General features: G+C 39.9%; 1 protein-coding gene across 1 annotated transcript in view; it reads left to right on the top strand.

Moving 5' to 3' along the window:
• LOC137321055 (hippocampus abundant transcript 1 protein-like) overlaps window positions 1-22,061 on the top strand; it is a 98,415-nt gene that overhangs the window by 64,130 nt on the left and 12,224 nt on the right. The window contains exons 6-10 of the mRNA XM_067983215.1: window positions 10,278-10,496; window positions 13,414-13,527; window positions 14,392-14,463; window positions 21,114-21,226; window positions 21,665-21,762. Coding sequence (XP_067839316.1) covers window positions 10,278-10,496; window positions 13,414-13,527; window positions 14,392-14,463; window positions 21,114-21,226; window positions 21,665-21,762 — 616 coding nt within the window. The remainder of the gene's footprint in view (window positions 1-10,277; window positions 10,497-13,413; window positions 13,528-14,391; window positions 14,464-21,113; window positions 21,227-21,664; window positions 21,763-22,061) is intronic.

The raw sequence follows: 22,061 nt of genomic DNA, 5'->3' as shown, positions 1-22,061 counted from the left end.
GACAATAAAGGAGATGATGACAAAAGGGAATACAAAGTTAGGGAAGAAGTCAAAAAAACAATTAGGAGAGCAACAGAAACTACAAAATTTAAATTATGAAGGAATATAAAAAAAAAAGTAAAGTATTCTACAGACCCATAAATAACAAAATAAAATTCAGGATGAGGCACTAAGGGATACACACAATGAACTCACAGGTAATGACAGTGAAATGGCAGAAATATTAAATAATTACTTAGTCTCCCTGGTAAATACTGAGGCAAACACGGTGGGCATGACATTAGAAGAGGTCAAAAAAGATATAAAGACATTTAAAATGGATAGGGGGGAGATAATTGATTAACTAATCAAACTTAGAGAGGATAAAATCCCTGGTCCAGATGGATTGCATCTGCGCATATTAAAAGAAGTTAGGGAAGAGATAGCAGAGGCATTATTACATATATATAAGAATTCATTTAAAAAGTTTGCTTAATGTCAGTGGTAGGAAAGATTATGGAATCTTTACTCAAAGATGTAATAGAAAAACATCTAGAAAACAAAAATATAATGAGCAATCAGCACAGATTTCAAAAGAGAAAGTCATCCTTGACCAACCTTATTAAATTCTTTGAAGAAGTAACAAAGAGTAGACAAGGGTAATGTAGTAGATGTAATAATATCTGGATTTTCAAAAGGCCTTTGATAAGGTACCGGATAGTAGACTTATGACTAAGGTCAGAGCATGTGGAGTCGGGGGACAAGTAGCAGAGGGAATAGTAAGCTGGCTACAAAACAGAGTAGGGGTTAAAGGTGGTTACTCAGGCTGGCAAAAGGACCACTGTTGTTCACCATTTACGTAAACGATTTGGACTCTGGAATCAGAAGTACAATTTCAAAATTTGCGGACGACACCAAATTGGAGGGGACAGTTAACTCTGAGGAAGACTGCGACAAAATACAGGAAGACATTAATAAACTTGCAGAATGGGCCTGTAATTGGTAAATGAATTTTAATATAGGTAAGTGTGAGGTGGTACATTTTGATAGGAAGAATAAGGAGGACATATACTGCTTGGTTAATAAGAGTCTAAATGGGGTAGAAGAGCAGAGGGATCTGGGGGTACAGATACACAAATCACTAAAAGTAGCGACCCAGGTTAATAAGGCCATTTTAGGAAACCGCACTGGGATTGATTTCTAGAGGGATAGAATTGAAAAGCAGAGAAGTTATGTTAAACTTAGTAAGACCACACTTGGAGTACTGTGAACACTTCTGGTCTCCATATTATAAAAAGGATATAGAGGCCCTGGAGAAGGTGCAAAAAAGATTTACTAGGATGCTACCAGAACTGAGAGGTCATATCTATCTGGAAAGATTGAGCAGGCTGGGCCTATTTTCTCTAGAAAAGCAAAGACTGAGGGGTGACCTGATCGAAGTCTTTTAAAATTATGAAAGGGCATTTGATAGGATAGACATAGAGAAGATGTTTCCACTTGCGGGGGAGACCAGAACTAGGGGCCATAAATATAAGACAGTCAGTAATAAATCCACTAGGGTACTCAGGAGAAATTTCTTTACCCAGAGAGTGATTCGAATGTGGAACTCGCTACCACAAGGAGTAGTTGAGACAACTCGAATAGATGCATTTAAGAGGAAGCTGGATAAACACATGAGGGAGAAAGGAATAGAAGGATATGCTGATCAGGTTAGAAGAAGAAGGGTGGGACGAGGCTCACGTGGAACATAAACACCGGCATAGACCTGTTGGGCCAGATGGCCTGTTTCTGTGCTGTACATTCTATGTATGTACCTCTGGGTAATAATTTTCACTTTCTTTTGAGTTGCCTTTGGAAGTCAATATTTTTTTCAGTGCAATAATGAGGGAAAGCTACACTTTCGGGTGAGACGCTAAACCCAAATGAGATTCTGTCCTCTCGGATGGATCTAACTTTTTGTCAAAGCAGTTAGATAAAAATATTGATTTGGGATTCCGCTACTACCTTTTTTTGAACCTTAATTAAAATATTTTCAACTAAATTTTTGCAGATCTTCTTAAAGTGTCTATAAAATTTACATAATTGCAATGTAAACTGTTGCTTTTTTCTTTATTTTATCAATTTTCTTGATTTTTTTTTCCCCCAAACTTTTTCTTTGTAATTCCTCTTATTTTTTTAAGTGGTGATGAAGAGAACAGGAGCTTTGGGAATTAAAGTTTAACATATTTGAAGCTCCTCGAAAGAGTACTGAATTATTGAAGCCCTAATTGGAAGTGCCCCAGTCTCTGTTACCTCTTCATAGTAACACATAACAGATCTTGTCAGAAACAAGTTGTTTTTTTCCATTACTTTCTGACAACTTGAAAGGTGCAGTATTTGGCATCGAGAAGCTTTAAAGTAGTTTTAAAAAATCCATACATGCCCAATCATCACTGTCATTCATATTTGGTTATCAGTCACTGTTTGTTAAATCCACTCCATTCTTTAGAATATTGCACTTAGCAGGGGTTTTATGGGAAAGTGATTGTAATGCAAAGGACAGTTTCCACAGGCAAATACGTGAATTGAAATCTGATCTGCTCAAAGTAATCTGGGCATCCTGGGTGAACGGTAACCAATTTACCGTTGCTATATACACTGGTTACAGTCATTTTGGACCTTTTCAACTGAAAAGCCACGTACCTTAGGCTACTGGGATGTTCTGAGTTGAAAGGTGCTATATAAATGCAAGTCCTTTTCTAGATCTATCATGAAGTAAAATTAAACAGAAGCAAGGGTAAACACAGCAGATTGATAAATCAATTTTTTACATACCTTACATACCAGTCCTTGTCAAAACAGTAGTTCATCAGATCTCTGTAGTACCTTAAGCTACCTGAATCCTTGATGAAATGCTCTCGTGAGCAGGACAAATGGAATCCTCTTGCCTCAAGGCAGTACAATGAAAGGAAAATAAAGCAATTATTTTACTAGAAACAATTATTTTCTCCCTTTTGAAGCCTGAAACTGAGACAAAGGAAGATTTATCTTTCACAATAAATGAAAGTGTGAGATGTAGCTTTATAAAACCATAAAATAGGCCAAACAGCAGTTTGGGTTTATAAATAGAGACTTAAGAGTACAGGAGCAAAGAAGCAATAAATTTGTAGAAAATGTTGTTGGGCCACAGAATACTGTGTGCAGTATTGGACAACCCATTATGTAAAGGACTTTAAAGCTATAGAGAGTGTACAGCATAGATTCCCCAGGATGACGCACAGGATGAGAAGATGTAATAATAATGTGAGACTTGAGATACTGGGACTATATTCACTGGAGCAGAGAAGGCTAAGGAGAGATTTATTAGAGTTTTTTTTAAAATTATGAACAGTTTAGATAGCGTGAAGAGGGAAAGACTATTTCCTTTGATCGGTGACAAGGGGGTCATTAATTTAAAATATTCAGAGAGCAATGAGAGAGACTAAACAAAATTTCTTTAGACAAGATATTTGTTGGGGCATGGAATGCATTTATCACATAGAGTGGTTGAGGCAGACCATTGTGTACTTCAAAGGAAAATTGGATAAATACTTGAAGCAGAGGAAGATACTAGGCAATAAGGAGCACGTGGGATAGTTAAATTAGTTTTGGATTGCTCTAGCAAACAGCTAGCACAGATGTGATGGGCCGAATGACTTCCTTCTGTGCTGTAAGCTGCTATGGTTCTAAATAAAGTTATCACAAATAAGTTTCAAAGGCACATTGAAACTGTGGACAGGTTTTCTTGATACTTTCTTTCACTGGTGTAAAGATTATAACTGAGTGTAATGTAAAGTTGTAATCAATTAATCATTCCAGTGCTTTTAACACCTAGGTGAGCTTTGCATCTTAACACTCATTAAGATATCCACTCTGACACAGGTGACTCGCCTGCCTTTGCAATGATGTTCTATATGAGCAGGAAACTGTATTTCACATTCATAGAGACAAGCTGTTCCCAGCAAGCAGTGAAGTGACTACCAAGCTGACCACTACAAATTCCCATAAAGAAATATTAAAAATATTGAATCTTTTATGATTCAAAAGGAAAGAGATCACAGGACAACAACAGAAATTCTGCATTCACTGTTAGTTGGTAATAAAATTTAACTAGCTTAACCCCAGATTTCAGAAAATTATACCATTCCAGCACTTTGAGGTGGTACTTGCAATGCCTCCAGTGTACTTAGTGTCAGCCTTGGCTTAGTGGTAGTACACTCACTTTTGAGTCAATTGTAGTACCCTATCATGGCTCCACCTGCGATGAGTTTACTTGGTGTAAGTTTTTCTGCAGTGGGAGTGCAGTACCTTGCCAGTCTTGAGCTCCCTTTGAGCACTTCATACTCATTTCACTTAGAACCCTTACACATAGGAAATTTTCATCCTTTCAATTTGGGCTGGTTTCGGTGCAGGTCGCAGAGACGATCCCAGTGTGTCTCCCAGTCCTCTTGTATTTGCTTCAATTTGATAAATAACACAATTTTAAAAAGTCTTTATTCTAATTATAATCACAGGCACAAGCATACAAATTCTCTCCCTTATCACATACCTGGATTCATGCATTTTGATGGAATTTTAATTGTATAGTTACATACCATTACTAAAATGAAATTTGAATTATATATAATGCATCTTAGTCTATTTATAAGTTTCAGTGTAGATACTGGACTTATACTTTGCAGTTAATGTGCCGATTCAGTTCAGACAAAGATTTATTTATTGGTGGGGGGAGTTGGTTTAATGGTGTCCTTTGTATAAGCACTAACAAAGTATATAAAACGTTAGGAGTCACTACACACGCTCACCCACTCCTGTATCTGTTTCATCTCATCCTTGTACTGTGACTTCATTTGGCTTTAAAAAAGAAATTGGATCCATAAACATGTCTGAGTATACTTGCTTAGCTATGGACCCTGAGTGTATTTCGACAAGTTGGATTATATTTTTCCAAGCCAATATACTATAGCTCTTTATGCTGTTCAGTATTTTGAAGCAATTCTCTTTCACAAAAACTGACTTGGCACAGTGTCAGAATCTGCCATTAGCAGCTATTTTTAATATTGGATCTTGAAACAAACCTTGCTTAAATTTTTGTTTACGTGTTGCTCCTTTTTCTACACCCAAATGCCATTAGTTGTTTTGACTCTATAGTAGGTACAGTAGCCTTTTGAATGATGTTGCAATGGTTACTGATGCAAAACTGTATGGTGTTGGAACATTGTAGTTTAACATTCTAATTTAAATGAAAGGATGAATGATGATTTGTACAGTGTTTGTTAGCAGCCCAAATATGAAATACTACACTGGTAACATGGTAGTGTATGGAAAGAAATTGGATAGGTGGTATTGTTTCAAAAAGTGGAAGGTGGGGCAAGAGGAGCAGCAGGTTTATTGATCCTCCAATTAACTGTTCAAGCAGTTTGAGTCTGCACTGAGGTTTTTAAAAAAAAAACCTGTAGCTGTAATTTCCGGGGTGTCTCAGCTTAACTGCATTTCTTTAACCACGTGATGTCTCTACCATGTACCGTTTGGCGCTATATGATGAGCTATGGACTTCTGCCAAACCAATGGTGTTATCACTCTTCAGTTTTATTTTTAAATGGATGACACTCTGTTACTATTTGGCTTCAACTTCCTGTTCACTATCTCTCATTGGGGTTTAAACAATACACATCCTTCTAAAAGTATATGATAGATATGGTTTATTTTCATCACTTTGTCTAAGATCTGGCATGCTCAGTTCATATTAATTGATGCAGGAAAGGTTGAGAATGTGGTTAAAAAAGCATATGGGATCCTGGGCTTTATAAATAGAGGTATAGAGTGCAAAAGCAAGGAAGTTATATTGAGCCTTTACGAAACACTGGCTCAGGAACAACTGGAGTATTGTGTCCATTTTTGGGTACCACACTTTAGGAAGGATGTGAAGGCTTTAGAGAGGGTGCAGAGAAGATTTACTAGAATGGTTCCAGGGATGAGGGACTTCAGTTACATGGATAGACTGGAGAAGCTGGGGTTGTTCTCCTTAGAACAGAGAAGGTTGAGAGGAGATTTGATAGAAGTGTTCAAAATCATGAAGGTTTAGATAAAATAAATAAAGAGACCCATCAGCAGGAGGGTCGAGAACCAGGGGACACAGATTTCCGGTGATTGGCAAAAGAACCAAAAGCAACATGAGGAAAAATTCTTTTACGCAATGAGTAGTTATGATCTGGAATGCGCTGGATGAAAGGGTGGTGGAAGCAGATTCAATTGTGGCTTTCAAAAAGGAATTGGATAAATACTTGAAGGGGGAAAAAAAATTGCAGGGCTATAGGGAAAGAGTGGGGAAATGGGACTAACTGGATTGCTCTTGCAAAGAGCTGGAATGGGCTTTATGGGCCGAACAGCCGCCTCCTGTGCTGTAATCATTCTATGATTTTATTGCCTACAAGATTGATAGTTCACATCAGACTATCAAAGCTGATGATTCATGTATGTGAAACAATACAAATGTTGATGAAAAACAGGGTTGAAATTCTACTGGAAGCCATTTAGCCATTCAACATCTCCTCAATAAATGCAGACAGACGCCTGGTGTGGCGAAATGCTTGTAACCCAGCAAACTATGTGGTGGAATGGTTGGTGACATATAGTGAATTCTGACCTCCACTAGGAGCAGAGTGTATGCCAAGTGATGGGATGATGCTCTTCATAGGGAGAGAGGGGAAAAAATGAAGAGTAAAATCAACCATTTGCATCTGCATTCTTTCTAATGGGTGCTTAGAGTACCGTTCCTAAAGGACTTGGAAGCACATCATCCACCTGTCAGCCTGGATAGGAGAGGAGGGAAGAAGATTCTGATGAAAAGCAATGAGTTATAGAGGGTTCTTCAACTCCAGTGAGGACTGTTCTGGACGTATACCTATCTTTTATCCCTATATGTTTCACTTGTTTTAATTTGATTTCCTTCCTTCTCTTCACCCTCAGCCCAATTCCTTTTCTCAACTTCGTACGAAGCTTGTTTGCTATTTCAAGGCTCTAGATTAATCTACCTTGTCAAGGAATATTCCTACTTCCTGTCTTGCAAGATGCAAGATACACAAGACAGAGGAACAAGACCGACTTGTGCATTCAGCCCGTTCCATCTTGACTGTGCAGCATCAGCCTCCCCCACCCCACCTCCCTAACACAATCTCCTGGAAGAGGCAAAAAAACTTTAGGCCAATTCCTCTCTGACCCTTGATGGCAATCACGCAAACTCCAGGGAATTGTTGTAGTTGATGACACTAATCACTGCTAGCTCTGCCTACCTTCTAGAATTCTGGTTGCTTTCTACTTGCAGGAACTCTGCCAGCTCCCTTTTGAAAGCCAGTGGCGTCTCCATACTCACCGCACGATCCAGCAATCTATCCCAGAGGTTGATGACTTTCTGCAATTATTAGTACTTGGCATCTAACCTACCTCTAGTTTTGTTACTTTTTACTGGTGCCATCTAGTCCTCCCTTCCCTCTCTAGCGCAAATAACCTATTCATCCAGACAGAATCTATTTCCTTCATAATTTTAAAGATCTCAATTATATTACCCGTGTGCCGTTGCTTCTCCCTAAACCTGTCCTGATAACTAAGTGACTTGGTATCAGGCTGGTGGCGCTCCTCTGGACCTCCTTCAGGGCCTCAGTATCGACCATCATGTGAGAACACCAAAACTGGGCACAGTACTTAATGGCGCCGTACCAGTGTCTTATAAAAGATAAGTTTTTGTATTTCATTGCCTACAGCTTTGCGATACTGGTCATGGACCTTCAACTTTTCATGAACGGCAAACCTCGGGTGTCTGTCCTCCTCCTATAAGTGGGTAATCCTGCATGGTACATGTCCAGAACTACCAAGACTCAAATAGATCAGGCTGCAATTATCAACATTAATATCTGCCACTCCCATGCCCATTCCCCCATTGCATTGGAGTCAATCTACAGTTTTATTTATTTTGTCCAAAGTATTGTACTACCGATACCTTCATCCAAATCAGTATTAGGGATGGTGAAGAGCAACAGATCTCTGGGACTCCATGAGTGTCCGAACTCCATGCGGAACTGCTACCATTTAACAGCCACCTTCTGCCTTTATAACTAATTCACTGTTCATCTTAAAATTTGACCACCAATCCCACAAGACTAAACCTAATTTGTGCAGCACTTTATCGAAGGCTTATTGGAAATCCAGATACACTATCTACAGGGCTACCATCATTGACTGACTTTGGACCTGTTCAAAAAGTGGCACGAGACACTTCCATTAGCAATCGGAAGGGTACAAAATTGCCTTTGATGCGGTCTGCTAAACTGACTGCTAGTTTCTATAAGTTTTCCTCTCCCTGTGGGAAACCAAAGATAAACTAAAGAAAGTTTATGGAGTAGATCTTCCTGGGGCTATTGGATTGCCTAGGCACAGCAAATATAAAAACATAGGGCCTAGTGGAGCACATGCCTTTAAGGGAGCCTGCCCGTTTTTCCCACCCATTTAAATTAATGGATGGAAAATCGGGCAAGGTCCATTATGACTGCATTGTTCTTCCTTGCCCAATTTTCTTGTTTTTACTGCACCCAGGAGATCCAATAGATCACGGTGCAGGAACAAGAAAATCTGTCTGCCTTTAGGTGAAGGTGAAGGAACAGAGAAACTCAGTTCAGTTATAATTACATCACAAGAAACATTTAGTTGTTGCAAAGTATTTAAAGGAGCAGTCTTATTTACAGCTTGCACTTTCCTCTATTTGGAACTTGAGACATTTTGTTTCAAGTAAAATGCACAGACCAGTGAGAGGATATATTGTACTCCTTTCTCTTGTTCCCCATTTTATCCCTAATTGTTTTGCCAAAATTATTGAATAGAGGAATATATAGCCCGGATCATTTGTTTCATGGATCTGCCATGAAATATAATTGTGCTTTGATCAATTCTAGTTGATACAATTCCAGATGAAGCAAAACTCATTCTGTACTATATAGGACTTGATCAATAGTTTTAATATCTACAAGTTTAAATTTGCAACTCCTGATTACACTGTAAAGAGATCCTTGTGATCTAAGGATAATTGCAAATGCCAAAATAGAGGGACCAGAATAAAGAAAACTGATACTCAAAATGGTCCATATTTAATGTTTGCTGGCTTTGATTTTTTGATTATAAAAAGAAGCAAATATGCTACAAAGAGAGGGAAGTTGTGTTTTATGTTTCAATGTGAAATAATTGCCAGGTGATGGTTTGCCTTCTATTGCTGTTGATTTTACTGCAGGCTACATACTAAATGGTGTAAGTGCAGCACTATCAGTCATACAGGGAGAAGAAAAATGATTGAAGTATTCGTGCAGTCCCGATTAATGGGATGGTGTCAGTGATCCTATAAAGGGTACTGTGATAGTAAGGAGTCACCAGCATAAATTTAGCAGCAATAAATAGTGTATACATTTTTAAAATGGTATTGATCTGTCTGACATGTGCATGGTAACTCTTTTTCAGTTCATCTGTTGTCAAGCTGATTTTATATTTTTTGTTTTCCATTTAATTCTTGTACAGACAAACCTGTTTTATCTCAACTCATGAAAACCACATAATGGGATTCTATGGTGTCTGTCCCCGAGTGGTTCAATTTTACCACAAAGTGAGTTTGCTATGAGCCCATAAAATGATGCTGCTATTTTTTGAGCCTGGCAGCGTTTTTGCTGAATTGTATTCGCTGGAGCTGTGGAACTAATTTTGGCTCCAGTTGTAATCTTCTTTGCCTCTGGTGCCAAATAAAGGACTACTGAGTTAGTGCTAGTTTTTAAATTCTCTTAGAATACATGAGTTAAGACTATTTCCATTACAGCTGGGCACTTCTTTAATGTTCAGACAACTGTAGTGGAATTGATAATCCAGTCGCATGTACAATAGTGTTATTTATGACATTCAGATTCTTCACTCCTTTGCCATTTGGTGGACCAACTGTAAAAAAAATACTTTGAAGCTCAAAAACAATATGGAGTGAAATTGGTCTACACCAGTCGAGCGAAATGGGCTCAGTGAATCGGCAGCCCGTATTATAATGTGCCCAATTTTTCTTGTCCGTTGAAGTCAGTGTAAAACAGGCTTCCATTTCATTTCAAGCCCATTTGCCCTACTGGCGTAGACTGATTTCATCCCTTATGTGTCTATATAGTGTTTACTTCATAGGTTACTTGTTTTATTTTTGGATATGTTCACATTTTAAGCGTTAATGATCTTGTAAGTAAAACTTGTCTTTTTTGCCCTTTCCCTAGGTATCTGCAACTTTTGCAGCAAGCTTGGTAACCAGTCCTGCCATTGGTAGTTATCTTTCAATTAAATACGGTGATAACCTTGTGGTACTTGTAGCCACTGTGATTGCTGCATTGGACATCTGCTTTATCTTAGTGGCTGTGCCCGAATCTCTCCCCGAGAAGGTTCGGCCTGCTTCGCGGGGATCACCTTTCTCATGGGAGCAAGCGGACCCTTTTTCTGTAAGCATGTAGTGATCTGTATGTAGACTGTAATTACCAGAATGCAAAATTTGTTGCTGTCGTATTAAGTAAGCCATACCTAATATAGAGGTTCGTACATGGTTATTTTTATTCTTTAGCTCTTGAATGCACGGACATAGTTTGACAATATTGCGTACCGGCCGATGTCTGCATTACGCTGCTCTGAGGCAACATTTCATCATTTATGTATGCACTGATTCATTTTGCAGCACTAATTGGACTAGTACAGACTACTTGCATTTTTGGGGCTATCAGTAATTGTTACAGAATTTAATAATATTGGAAGCAACGTACTAAACAATTAAGTTAACAAGCAAAACCCTGTTGCATGCAGAGCCTCAGGGTACACAAAGGTTTGATTATAAGCAGCTTTTACACATTGAATGTCTGTTTGTACCGGTTATATAAAATCTTCAAGAATAGAATAAACTGCTTTATCCGACATTTACTTCTGCATATTCAGTTGAAGCATTAGTTATCTAATTTTCAAATAATTTTGTAATATGACTGCAATCTTGTTTTACCTCTGACAGCAAAGGCACATTTGGAAGGAAACCTGTAATATTAACAACCTGGCTGTTGCTGACAAAGAAAGCAAATTTCTCCATAGGCAGTAGTTTCACCTATTGTCGCTAGAATGTGATGCCAGGGAAGGCAGAGCTAACCAGTTGCACGCAGCTGCTTGTCTACCATCTTGGGTCTGGCTTAGGCTAGTCTGACCTTACAATCCACATGTCTGTGTTCTGTTGCTGGTTTGTATCACACCTCCTCCCCCATACCCCCAAACATCAGGGAAGGTCCCAGCCAGGTTAGCAAAATTGCAGAAAGTGATTATGTAACAGTAGGCTATCCTAGTCAGTATGTAGGACAAAGAAACTCCAAACAAAGATCTTCAATATCAGGTACTTATTGGTTGTCTTGATCTGATGGAGAATAAAATGTCTTTAGAAATTATCCATTTTGTTCCAAGTGTGTCACAAGTCAGGAATAAAGGTTGATGGGGTGAATTCATTAGATTGGTTGGAAAGAGATGCAATTGACTCAGGTTTGTGCATTAAAGAATAGTTAGCCAAGATGCTCATGGAATTGCTCCAATTGGCCTTAGTAGGCAAAGGAAAAAAATCAGTTAGGGCCAAAATTTGTTGGAGTGTGCCCATTTAGTTAGACTTTTTCCTGCACCTTTCAGCTCAAATTTTTTGCCCACGAAGTAGCTGGAAGTGCGAGCTGACACCAGCATAGCGAGGGCAACGGGGCATCTGGGACGTTGGCTATTAACGGCCGGGACAAAGTGTATCTCCTTAACCAGTGAGATTTAAGGATTGAGAAATAAACAGGAAGGACTGAGAAGGAGAGTGAATTCAATGTCAAATTAGGTACAGAAAGAGAGGGAAAGAAAGATTGGATTAAGAGAGAGAGAAAAGACACAGGAAAAATAAGAAAAAAAAATTGACATTTTTAAAACCTCCAACAATTCACTACCTGAAGGAATGAAACGCCACACTTTTAATTGTTCACTTTCTGGGCCAGAGTGGTTGATTGGCAGTCATTAACAATTATCATGTTGTTAAAAGGGTGCCTACACTATTAATTACTAGACTTAACTTTCTGTGGCGAGTTTAATGGGCAATTAATGTGCAAATGCAGCAACTTCATGAAAATCATGGGGAGGTGAAGGGCGAGATGTTTCAGTGAAGCTGTCGGCAGAGCCGCGCAAATTAGCCAGCAACTTGTAGCGATTCACAGTTCAAGGGGTATCTCTTCCTTGCCACAAGCTGCTGGCCGATTTGCACGTTAATAACGGCGTGCATCGTTCACACCCCATAATTTTTGTCGGCAAATTCTGGGCCTTGGTGTTTCTATTTGTGGCTGTCCAATGACCCCTGGTGGAAAGTATGTGTATCAATATTTGGTGAGGACATGATCTACGTTGATTGTGATGCCCCTTCAATGAAATTGTTCACTGATAGCTGTATGGATACAGACATGAAGAATAGCCACTGGGATAAACTACCAGTGGGTTGTTGATGTCTGTGGAACTGTGCCTAGTATGAGACAGCGATCTTGGGAGATGAGGCAAAACTGGATTGAAAAGCAGTTAAGTGTATTCAGTGTCTCATATATGCTACATCTAAAAGTTATAATAGATATATGGAAAATCTCAATCTGTTCCAAAAACTGACCATCCTCTCAGTAATGCTTCCTTACATATTGCCTGAATCTACCTCTTGTACTTCTGTCCCCCTCATTCTCTTCTTGTGCCAATACAATGTGATGTGGCAGAACTGCCCACAATATTGCAGTTGGGGCCTGACAAATGCTCTATATTATGGCAGGATTACTTCTTGAATCTATGCTCCATTCCTCTTTGTCTTGAAGAATCTATCTACTGTTGCTCCAAGGTCCCTTTCTTGATCCATCTTTTGTAAACAATTTTACAACACCAAGTTATAGTCCAGCAATTTTATTTTAAATTCACAAGCTTTCGGAGATTTTCTCCTTCCTCAGGCAAATGTTTAAATTGCTGGACTATAACTTGGTGTTGTAAAATTGTTTACAATTGTCAAAACATTTGCCTGAGGAAGGAGAAAATCTCCGAAAGCTTGTGAATTTAAAATAAAATTGCTGGACTATAACTTGGTGTTGTAAAATTGTTTACAATTGTCAACCCCAGTCCATCACCGGCATCTCCACATCATTGATCCATCTTGGTCAGTATTTTCCCACCAATCCTGTTATTTCCCTGCCTGTTTTGTTGGTTTGTGCAGTTCCATTAAATTCCAGGATGCTCGGCCAAGAGTTGTAGGGTGTGTGCTTCTAATCTGTTGTACTATGTAATGTGAATAAGCAACTTAAAGCTGACAAAATGTATATGGTATCATTTTTTCTTTTATTACAGTCTTTGAAGAAGGTTGGGAAGGACACCACTGTGCTGCTCATCTGTATAACTGTGTTTCTCTCGTACCTGCCTGAGGCTGGACAGTACTCTAGCTTTTTCCTTTATCTTAAACAGGTTTGTGTCAAATTTTCAACTCAGCATTTCCTGCTCTCTTATACAGCATCAGTATTATTATTTAATTGCCCAGCTTACTGTGTGCAAGATGATAGGCTGTTGTAAAGCTGAGAGCACGGGTTGAAACGCTGATTTTACAGAGCACTTTGTAACCGCATGAAAATTTTTTAAAGGAGACTAGTATTTATGAAAGAGTCCTTTTAGCTTTTAAACTAAACTTTATTCGTAGAGAAAACTTTTTGTCTATGCCAATTTTCCCACCACTGCTCCTTTCCTGTGGGTGTTTACTATTCCTTGGGATATAGTTCTGCACCAATTGCTCTCTGATACCTTGCCCAAGCAACCATTATTTATATTTGAGCCTTAACTGTGTCAGCAGACTATTTGGCTAAGGGTATGGGATGTGTGTCACGGCTGAGCTTGCTTATCCAACGTTAACTATTTGTGTGTCCTTGCAGCTGAATAGTAATCAGGAGGGGAACACTGGCTGACTTTTTTTCCCCTTCCATTTCTTCCCCCACCCCTGCAACCTTAACACATGGGAGCCGAGGTTAATTGTTTTGTGCCTTTATTGCTACCTGGTAGAGATCAGCAATCGGGGCAGATCAGAGAAGCTAACTTATTTACAAATATCCTTCCTGCAGTTTGTAATGTTTTCTTTGATGATTAAACCTAAAAATGAAATTGTCAACAGTTGAAAACCGCACTGATGGGGAAACTCTCATTTAAATACTTTTATAGTCATTTTGACCTTTTTAACTTACAAATAGCTACCTGTTACCAAGCCAAGTTACCAGATATTGGGCTGGTTCTCAGCCTAATACTTTTAACTGTAAATTTTTAACATCTTTGCTCCTCTCTCAGGTTATCGACTTTTCTTCTGGAAATCTGGCAGCCTTTATAGCTGTGGTGGGAATCCTCTCTATAATAGCACAGGTGGGTATTGAATAATTTTGTTCATTTACCTGGATTGCAATCCAGATAATTTAAATATTGAATAATGATTTTTCAGAACAAGAAATTTATTTTCACTTTTTGATGGTAAAACTACAAATTCAGGCTCTAAATTACTTTGTACACTTGCTATTTACAACCTATCTTGCAGCAAGAAAAGTGTCTGGTCACAAATGGGAGCTAAGATAATTTTGAACTACTGAATGTTTCTTTATTCTTTAGTACCAATGTTGGGAAAAAATATGTATAATGAGAAATGGGCTTTAGTCTGTTCCTTCACAAAATGTGTACAATGTGGCTCGTTAATATATCAAACTTATTCTTTCCAGTCTTCAAGTTGGTTACGCAATACATTGGGATGGATTTAAAACCCAGGAGATGGGATCATGTTGTAGTAATGCTTCCACAGGAAGCAGCCCCACAATATAAATGAGATATTAATAGCATCCCAGTGGAAATACATGTTCAAATATTATACACCCAGTGGGCTGATAAAAATAAAAATTGTATTGATATACTTTGTAAAAATTGAGAAGCATAAATGAAGGGCCAAGGCCCATTGTACAGGACAGCATCATGGTAGAGGGGAAAAATAGTTAAATGAGGAAATGATTAATTGTTAGCACCAAGCTTGGATTGTAAAAGTTGTAGATTGGAACAAAGACTGAAGGAGGCACAGAGATATCCGGAAGGAAACCGAGCAATGAGTCTTAATTACAGCACAGTGAGGCTGTACAAGGAGGAATAGCATGTGAGGATGGTGTATTTGGAGCATACTTATCTAATTGTAAAATTGTACTGTGGTAAAATTCGATTCAATTTGTTTTCTTTGCCCCTTTCAATTTGATTTTAATGAGAAGATCCATTTTTGTACCCATGCCAACTACTTTGCTAAAATTATTGACTGATGGAATTTCAACACCTGGTGATGTTAATATTCACTCGTATTAGGCCAATATTTTGCTCTCTATGTAGTTCTATCCCATTTTAAGCAGGCCTTGCTTACTGTAATTTTAGCATTAGCATCTGTATAACTGAGCATTCAGAATACTGATAACAGCTGGTAATTGTCATAGAATCATAGAAAATAGGAGCAAGAGTAGGCCATTCGGCCCTTCGGGCCTGCTCCGCCATTCAAAATGATCATGGCTGGCCGTCTAACTCAGTACCCTATTCCCGCTTTCTCCCCATATCCCTTGATCCCTTTAGCATTAAGAAATATATCTATCGCCTTCTTGAATATATTTAATGACTTGGCCTCCACTGCCTTCTGTGGTAGAGAATTCCACAGGTTCACCACCCTCTTGAGTGAAGAAATTTCTCCTCATCTCGGTTCTAAATGGCATACCCCGTATCCTGAGACTGTGGCCCCTGATTATGGATTCCCCAGCCATCGGGAACATTCTCCCTGCCTAGTCTGTCTAGTCCTGTTCGAATTTTATATGTTTCGATGAGATCACCTCTCATTCTTCTAAACTCTAGTGAATATAGGCCTAGTCGACTCAACCTCTCCTCATAAGTCAGTCCTGCCATCCCAGGAATCAGTCCGGTAAACCTTCATTGCACTCCCTCCATGGCAAGGATATCCTTCCTCAGATAAGGAGACCAAAACTGCGCACAATACTCCAGATGTGGTCTCACCAAGGCCCTGTACAACTGCAGTAAGACATCCCTGTTCCTGTACTCAAATCCTTTTGCAATGAACGCCAACATACCATTCGCCTTCCTAACTGCTTGCTGCACCTAAATGCTCGCTTTCAGCGACTGGTGTACAAGGACACCCAGGTCTCGTTGCACCTCCCCGTTTCCCAATCTATCACCATTCAGATAATCTGTCTTTCTGTTTTTACAACCAAAGTGGATAACCTCACTTTATCCACGTTATACTGCATCTGCCATGTTCTTGCCCACTCACCCAACTTGTCTAAATCACATTGGAGCCTCTTTGCATCCTCCTCACAGCTCACATTCCACCCCAGCTTTGTGTCATCTGCAAACTTGGAAATGTTACATTCCGTTCCCTCATCCAAATCATTGATATATATTGTGAATAGCTGGGGTCCAAGCACTGATCCCTGCAGTACCCCACTAGACACTGCCTGCCACCCGGAAAAAGACCCGTTTATTCCTACTCGCTGTTTCCTGTCTGTCAACCAATTCTAAATCCATGCCAGAATATTCCCCCCATCCCATGTGCTTTAATTTTGCACACTAACCTCTTGTGTGAGACCTTATCAAAAGCCTTCTGAAAATCCAAGTACACCACATCCACTGGTTCTCCGCTATCTATTCTACTAGTTACCTCCTCAAAAAAACTCCAGTAGATTTGTTAAGCATGATTTCCCTTTCATAAACTCATGCTGACTTTGTCCAATCCCGTTAATGCCTTCCAAGTGTTCTGTTATCACATCCTTTATAATAGACTCAAACATATTCCTAACTACTGATGTTAGGCTAACTGGTCTGTAGTTCCCTGTTTTTTCTCCATCCTTTTTTAAATAGTGGGGTTACATTTGCCACCCTCCAATCTGTAGGAAGTGTTCCAGAGTTTTGGAAGATGACCACCAATGCATCTAGTATTTCCAGGGCCACTTCCTTTAGTACTCTGGGATGTAGATTATGAGGCCCTGGGGATTTGTCAGCCTTTAGCCCCATTAATTTCCCTAGCACTATATTTTTTTACTAATGCTGATTTCATTCAGCTCCTTCCTCTCACTAGACCCTTGGTTCCCTAACATTTCTGGGAGGTTATTTGTGTCCTCCTTTGTGAAGACAGAACCAAAGTATGTGTTTAGTTGTTCTGCCATTTCTTTGTTCCCCATTATAATTTCCCCCATTTCTGACTGTAAGAGACCTACATTTGTCTTTACTAATCTTTTTCTCTTGACATATTTATAGAAGCTTTTACAGTCAGTTTTTATGTTCCCTGCTAGTTTACTCTCATACTCAATTTTTTTTCTCCCTCTTAATCAATCTCTTTGTCCTCCTTTGCTGAATTCTGAACTGCTCCCAATCCTCAGGCTTGCTGCTTTTTCTGGCAACTTTATATGTCTACTCTTTGGATCTAATACTATCCCTAATTTCTTTTGTAAGCCGCGGTTGAGCCACCGTTCCTGTTTTATTTTTGCGCCAGACAGGAATGAATAATTGTTGTAATTCCTGCACACGTTCTTTAAATATTAGCCATTGCCTATCCACCGTCATCCCTTTTTAGTAAAGTTCCCCAATCTATCATAGCCAACTCACACCTCATACTTTTGTAATTTCCTTTATTTAGATTCAGGACCCTAGCTTCGGATTCAATTACTTCACTCTCCATCTTAATGAGGAATTCTATCATGTTATAGTCGCTCTTCCGTAAGGGACCCCGCACAACAAGATTGTTAATTAATCCTTTCTCATTGCACAATACCCAGTCTAGGATCACCTGTTCTCTAGTTGGTTCTCAACATGTTGGTCTAGAAATCCATCACGTACACACTCCAGGAATTCCTCCCCCACAGTATTATTGCTAATTTGGTTTGCCAATCTATATGTAAATTAAAGCCACCCATTATTATAGTTGTACCCTTCTTGCATGTGTCTCTAATTTCCTGTTTAATGCCTTCCCCTACAACTCCACAACTGTTTGTGGGGCCTATAGACAACCCCCACCAATGTTTTCTGCCCCTTGGTGTTTCTTAGCTCCATCCATACAGATTCCACATTGTGATTTTCTGAGCCAATATCCTTCCTCACTATTGCATTGATTTCCTCCTTTACTAACAATGCTACCCCACGTCCTTTCCCTTTTTGCCTGTCCTTGCTAAATATTGAATAACCCTGGATGGATGTTCAGTTCCCATCCTTGGTCACCCTGCAGCCATTGTCAAGGATTCACTGTACTATCCATTCTTTTCCAGTTCTAATGTAAATAAATGATTTTGTGCTTATAGTAAAAGTTGCCATAGCTCCATTATATCACTGTGAATTTAGTGAGGGCACATTCATATGCTGTTTGTTCCAGTTTTACCCCTGCTTTCCTGAATCTTGATCAGGTGCCATTCCACAGGTACAGGTGTCATTAAAATAAATCCCTCTCCCCTCCGATCGAGCCATCCTTTCACTCTTCTATTTCAGAATACAATTTTCTTGGCTGGGGGTTATGGTTACTTTATTGAGAGGCGAAATTTATTTTGATGGGAATGCTGTACCAGGATGGGTTCACAGAGGGTGTTGGGAAGGCAACCATTCTTGCTCAAGTGGACATTTTTCATCTTTGAGTGGTAGCAGATCAATTGACTATGGAGGGTACCACAGCCAACCTGATCTTCTCCTCACACCTGCAGTTTCTAGTTGGGCCGACTGGGTGTTAACCATGGGTGCAAGCCATGGCTTTTGTTTTTTTTCTCTCTCTAGCCCATGGATCCTGAGGCCAATTGTGACCTAACTGAAAACAACTAACTCTGGGATCTTCTGATTTATGGTTCAGTGCCACACTATGTGGGCATTTATTCACTAAACCTTCAGGGAAGTTCACAAGCATAGTCAATAATTTGAAACCTTTTCAGAAAGCAATTTTTACAAATCAGCAATTGATCAAATAAACTGAGCTGCCGTCAAGAAGTTATGGAACAGGATCTCAGTAGAAATTGTAATTAACAAAACTAGGCTGCCCTTTTCATTGTAGACTTTCATAAATCTGTGCTCAGGTTTGAACAACAGAATTTTAATGCCATTGTTGCTTGTTAGAATGTTAAAATTCTCCATTGATAAAATTGGTTAGGGATTAAGATTTGTTTTTCTGCTGGACTAACCAGTTTGCAGAAAGACAACGGGGGGGAAATTGGATAAGGCCTGTTTTTGGGTGGGGGTAGCACGATCCGCTATTACCCCGCGCCCAATGGTCCCTGCGCAGGCAGGACAAGATTTTCGTCAGGCCTGAGGACTCACCTGCAATTTGCCTTGGAAATCAGCGTTGAACGAGGATTCCATGCAATTCGCAATTTCCACCTGCGGGGGGAGCGCCAATCTTAAAGGCAGGCTGTCTGTTAGAAATCTCTTAAAGGTATCTGGTACCTGTTATTTGCTGAATATAACAGCCTGCTGTCTGCATTGAGTCTGAACGGAGATCAGACATGGCACACGTAAAGCACAGATGCAGGTCCCATCCCTGTATTTACATACTGATGAGTTATGTTTGAATAAAGGTTGCGCACCACTAAATCCCACATCCTCCAATCTGCATGCCAGACCTCACCAATCTGCCGATCTGAGACTCCGTGCACCAAGGTTCTTTACTGATGCACCAGAGGCCTTGGTGCAAGAGGTAGACAGAAGGAGGGACATCCTATATCTGCGGTGGGCGGTGGGGGGGGAGCAAGCGAACCTCCAGATATACACTCAAAATGCAGTGGGAGGCAGCAGGGGATGAAGTCAATGCCAGGCGCACAGCACCATGAGCATGGATGCAGTACAGGAAGAAGTTCAATGTTTTGACATGAGTGATCAAGGTGAGTGAAGTTAACTGTCAAGTGGCTTCTTCCACCAACTGCACCACTAGCCGCATCCACTCCTGCACGCACTACACCCCCCCCCCCATCACCCACATACCAACAATCTCTTTCCATCAGTACTCAGCTCTTCCAATCAGATGCTTCCTCTCACCCTCACACATTATCACTGTTGCCGACCCACAACTCACAGGCTATACACACTGGCAGCTATTCATACGTGACAGGCACATTGCCCAGACACACGTCCCGCTTTCTTGCAGGAGAAGGTAGCGCATATCAGCAGCAGTAAGTGGCAGTGGCGTTCCGCCTCTCGAGCCTGTTCCACCATTCAATGAGATCCTGGTGGACCTGTGACCTAACTCCATGTACCCGTCTTAGCCCCATATCCCTTAATACCCTTGGTTCACAGAACTTTATCAATCTCAGATTTAGAATTAACAATTGAGCTAGCATCAACTGCCGTTTGCAGAAGAGCTTCCCAAACTTCTCCCAACCTTTGCATGTAGAAGCATTTCCTAACTTCACTCCTGCACGTCCTGGCTCTAAATGCTAGGCTATACCACCTAGTCCTAGAATTCAAGTATAGGAGACCTCCAAAAACAGTTACAAATGTCTCGGCAGCTAGAAGCAATAATCCAGACACTAACCTGTAAATCCTGCATGGTCCCTTTAAATAGAGCCGGCGGGGGGTCCTTCAGGCACTGTAAGACACGTTCAGATGGTCGGGGTTAAGACTGTGCATTGAGTTGAGCGTTAAGACCCAAAATGGTGTCTATCACTTTAAAACAGCGTTGTACACTGAAGCCATTTTCTCCCTACTTTACATGATTCCAGCGTTCGTTATCTGCGCCTGCACTAACTCCTATACCAAGATGGTATCTGGCGCACGTCACGCTGGAAACATGCATGCGCATCTAAGTCACCACCTTGAACGTCAGAGAGGCCGTGTAACCCCGAAACAATGGGCGCCACACAGCCCAATTTAGTGCCAATATTTCCCTCCTATGTTTCTGTACTGTAAATTCTGCGCAATTCTCATAGTCTAATAGATTCTTCATATCTAAGGGTGCAAACATTCTTTAAAGGTAAGAAATAGGCACACATTAATGGATTTTTTTCTAACTTCTGTTTTCACAGACTGTATTTCTTAGTGTCCTAATGAGGTCCATAGGGAACAAGAACACTGTTCTCCTTGGCCTTGGATTTCAGATGCTGCAACTGGCTTGGTATGGCTTTGGATCCCAGCCCTGGTAAGCAGGCATGCTTCATTGAGATATTGACATGTATTCTGTAAAATGCAATTATGTGAATCCAGTGATGCTAGAAACCAGGTTAGTTATCTGGATTTTTGAATACTTGAGCTTGCAAATTCCTCATGTTAGGAGCATTGTATCAAATGTATGTTTATGTATATATAAAGTGCATATATTTAAAGAAGAGCCATTTATTGCTTCCACAGTACAAAAATCAAAAAAAAATTGTAGAACTTCTGGCCTGCATCATTTTCTATTTTCAAGCTGTCAGTGATGCAAATTGTAATTTTGAAACTGGCTACAGTATTAGTAGCATCGCTCTGGGTCTTTTGGGGAGGAGTGGGGAAGAAGAGGTTGTCACTAGCACAATATGAATGGGATATATTGAAGTGACTAGTCTGACACTAACCCTTTAATTGTCATTTGCTTTCTTAGGATGATGTGGGCAGCAGGAGCTGTGGCAGCAATGTCCAGTATTACTTTTCCAGCAGTCAGTGCTCTGGTTTCAACAAATGCAGATTCTGATCAGCAGGGTGAGTGATTTAGCTTCACTATTTTGTTCGCAGCAAGCAAATTTCATTCTTAATGAACCTTCAGCTTGAAATTGAATTCAGGAATAACAGTTATGTATTAGTCATGAAATTCAAAGATCAGTTCTGCATTCTGTGTTGTCCAGTTTAGAATACTTTGCTGATGCACGTAGTGGATTCCGTTGGGGCAGTAACCTTTAGAAGATCAATTGCTTGTACAGTATTAGCACTTGGGACCTGATTTCTCTCTGTCCCTCCTCTGACTTCAGAATTATGCCATTTGGAAATATAAAAGAGACAAA

The sequence above is a fragment of the Heptranchias perlo genome, chromosome 4 (genome assembly GCF_035084215.1).
Source record: "Heptranchias perlo isolate sHepPer1 chromosome 4, sHepPer1.hap1, whole genome shotgun sequence".
In the NCBI taxonomy this organism is placed as follows: domain Eukaryota; kingdom Metazoa; phylum Chordata; class Chondrichthyes; order Hexanchiformes; family Hexanchidae; genus Heptranchias; species Heptranchias perlo.
Note: the sequence above shows the minus strand (reverse complement) of the source record. Positions and strands in the feature narration are given on the sequence as shown.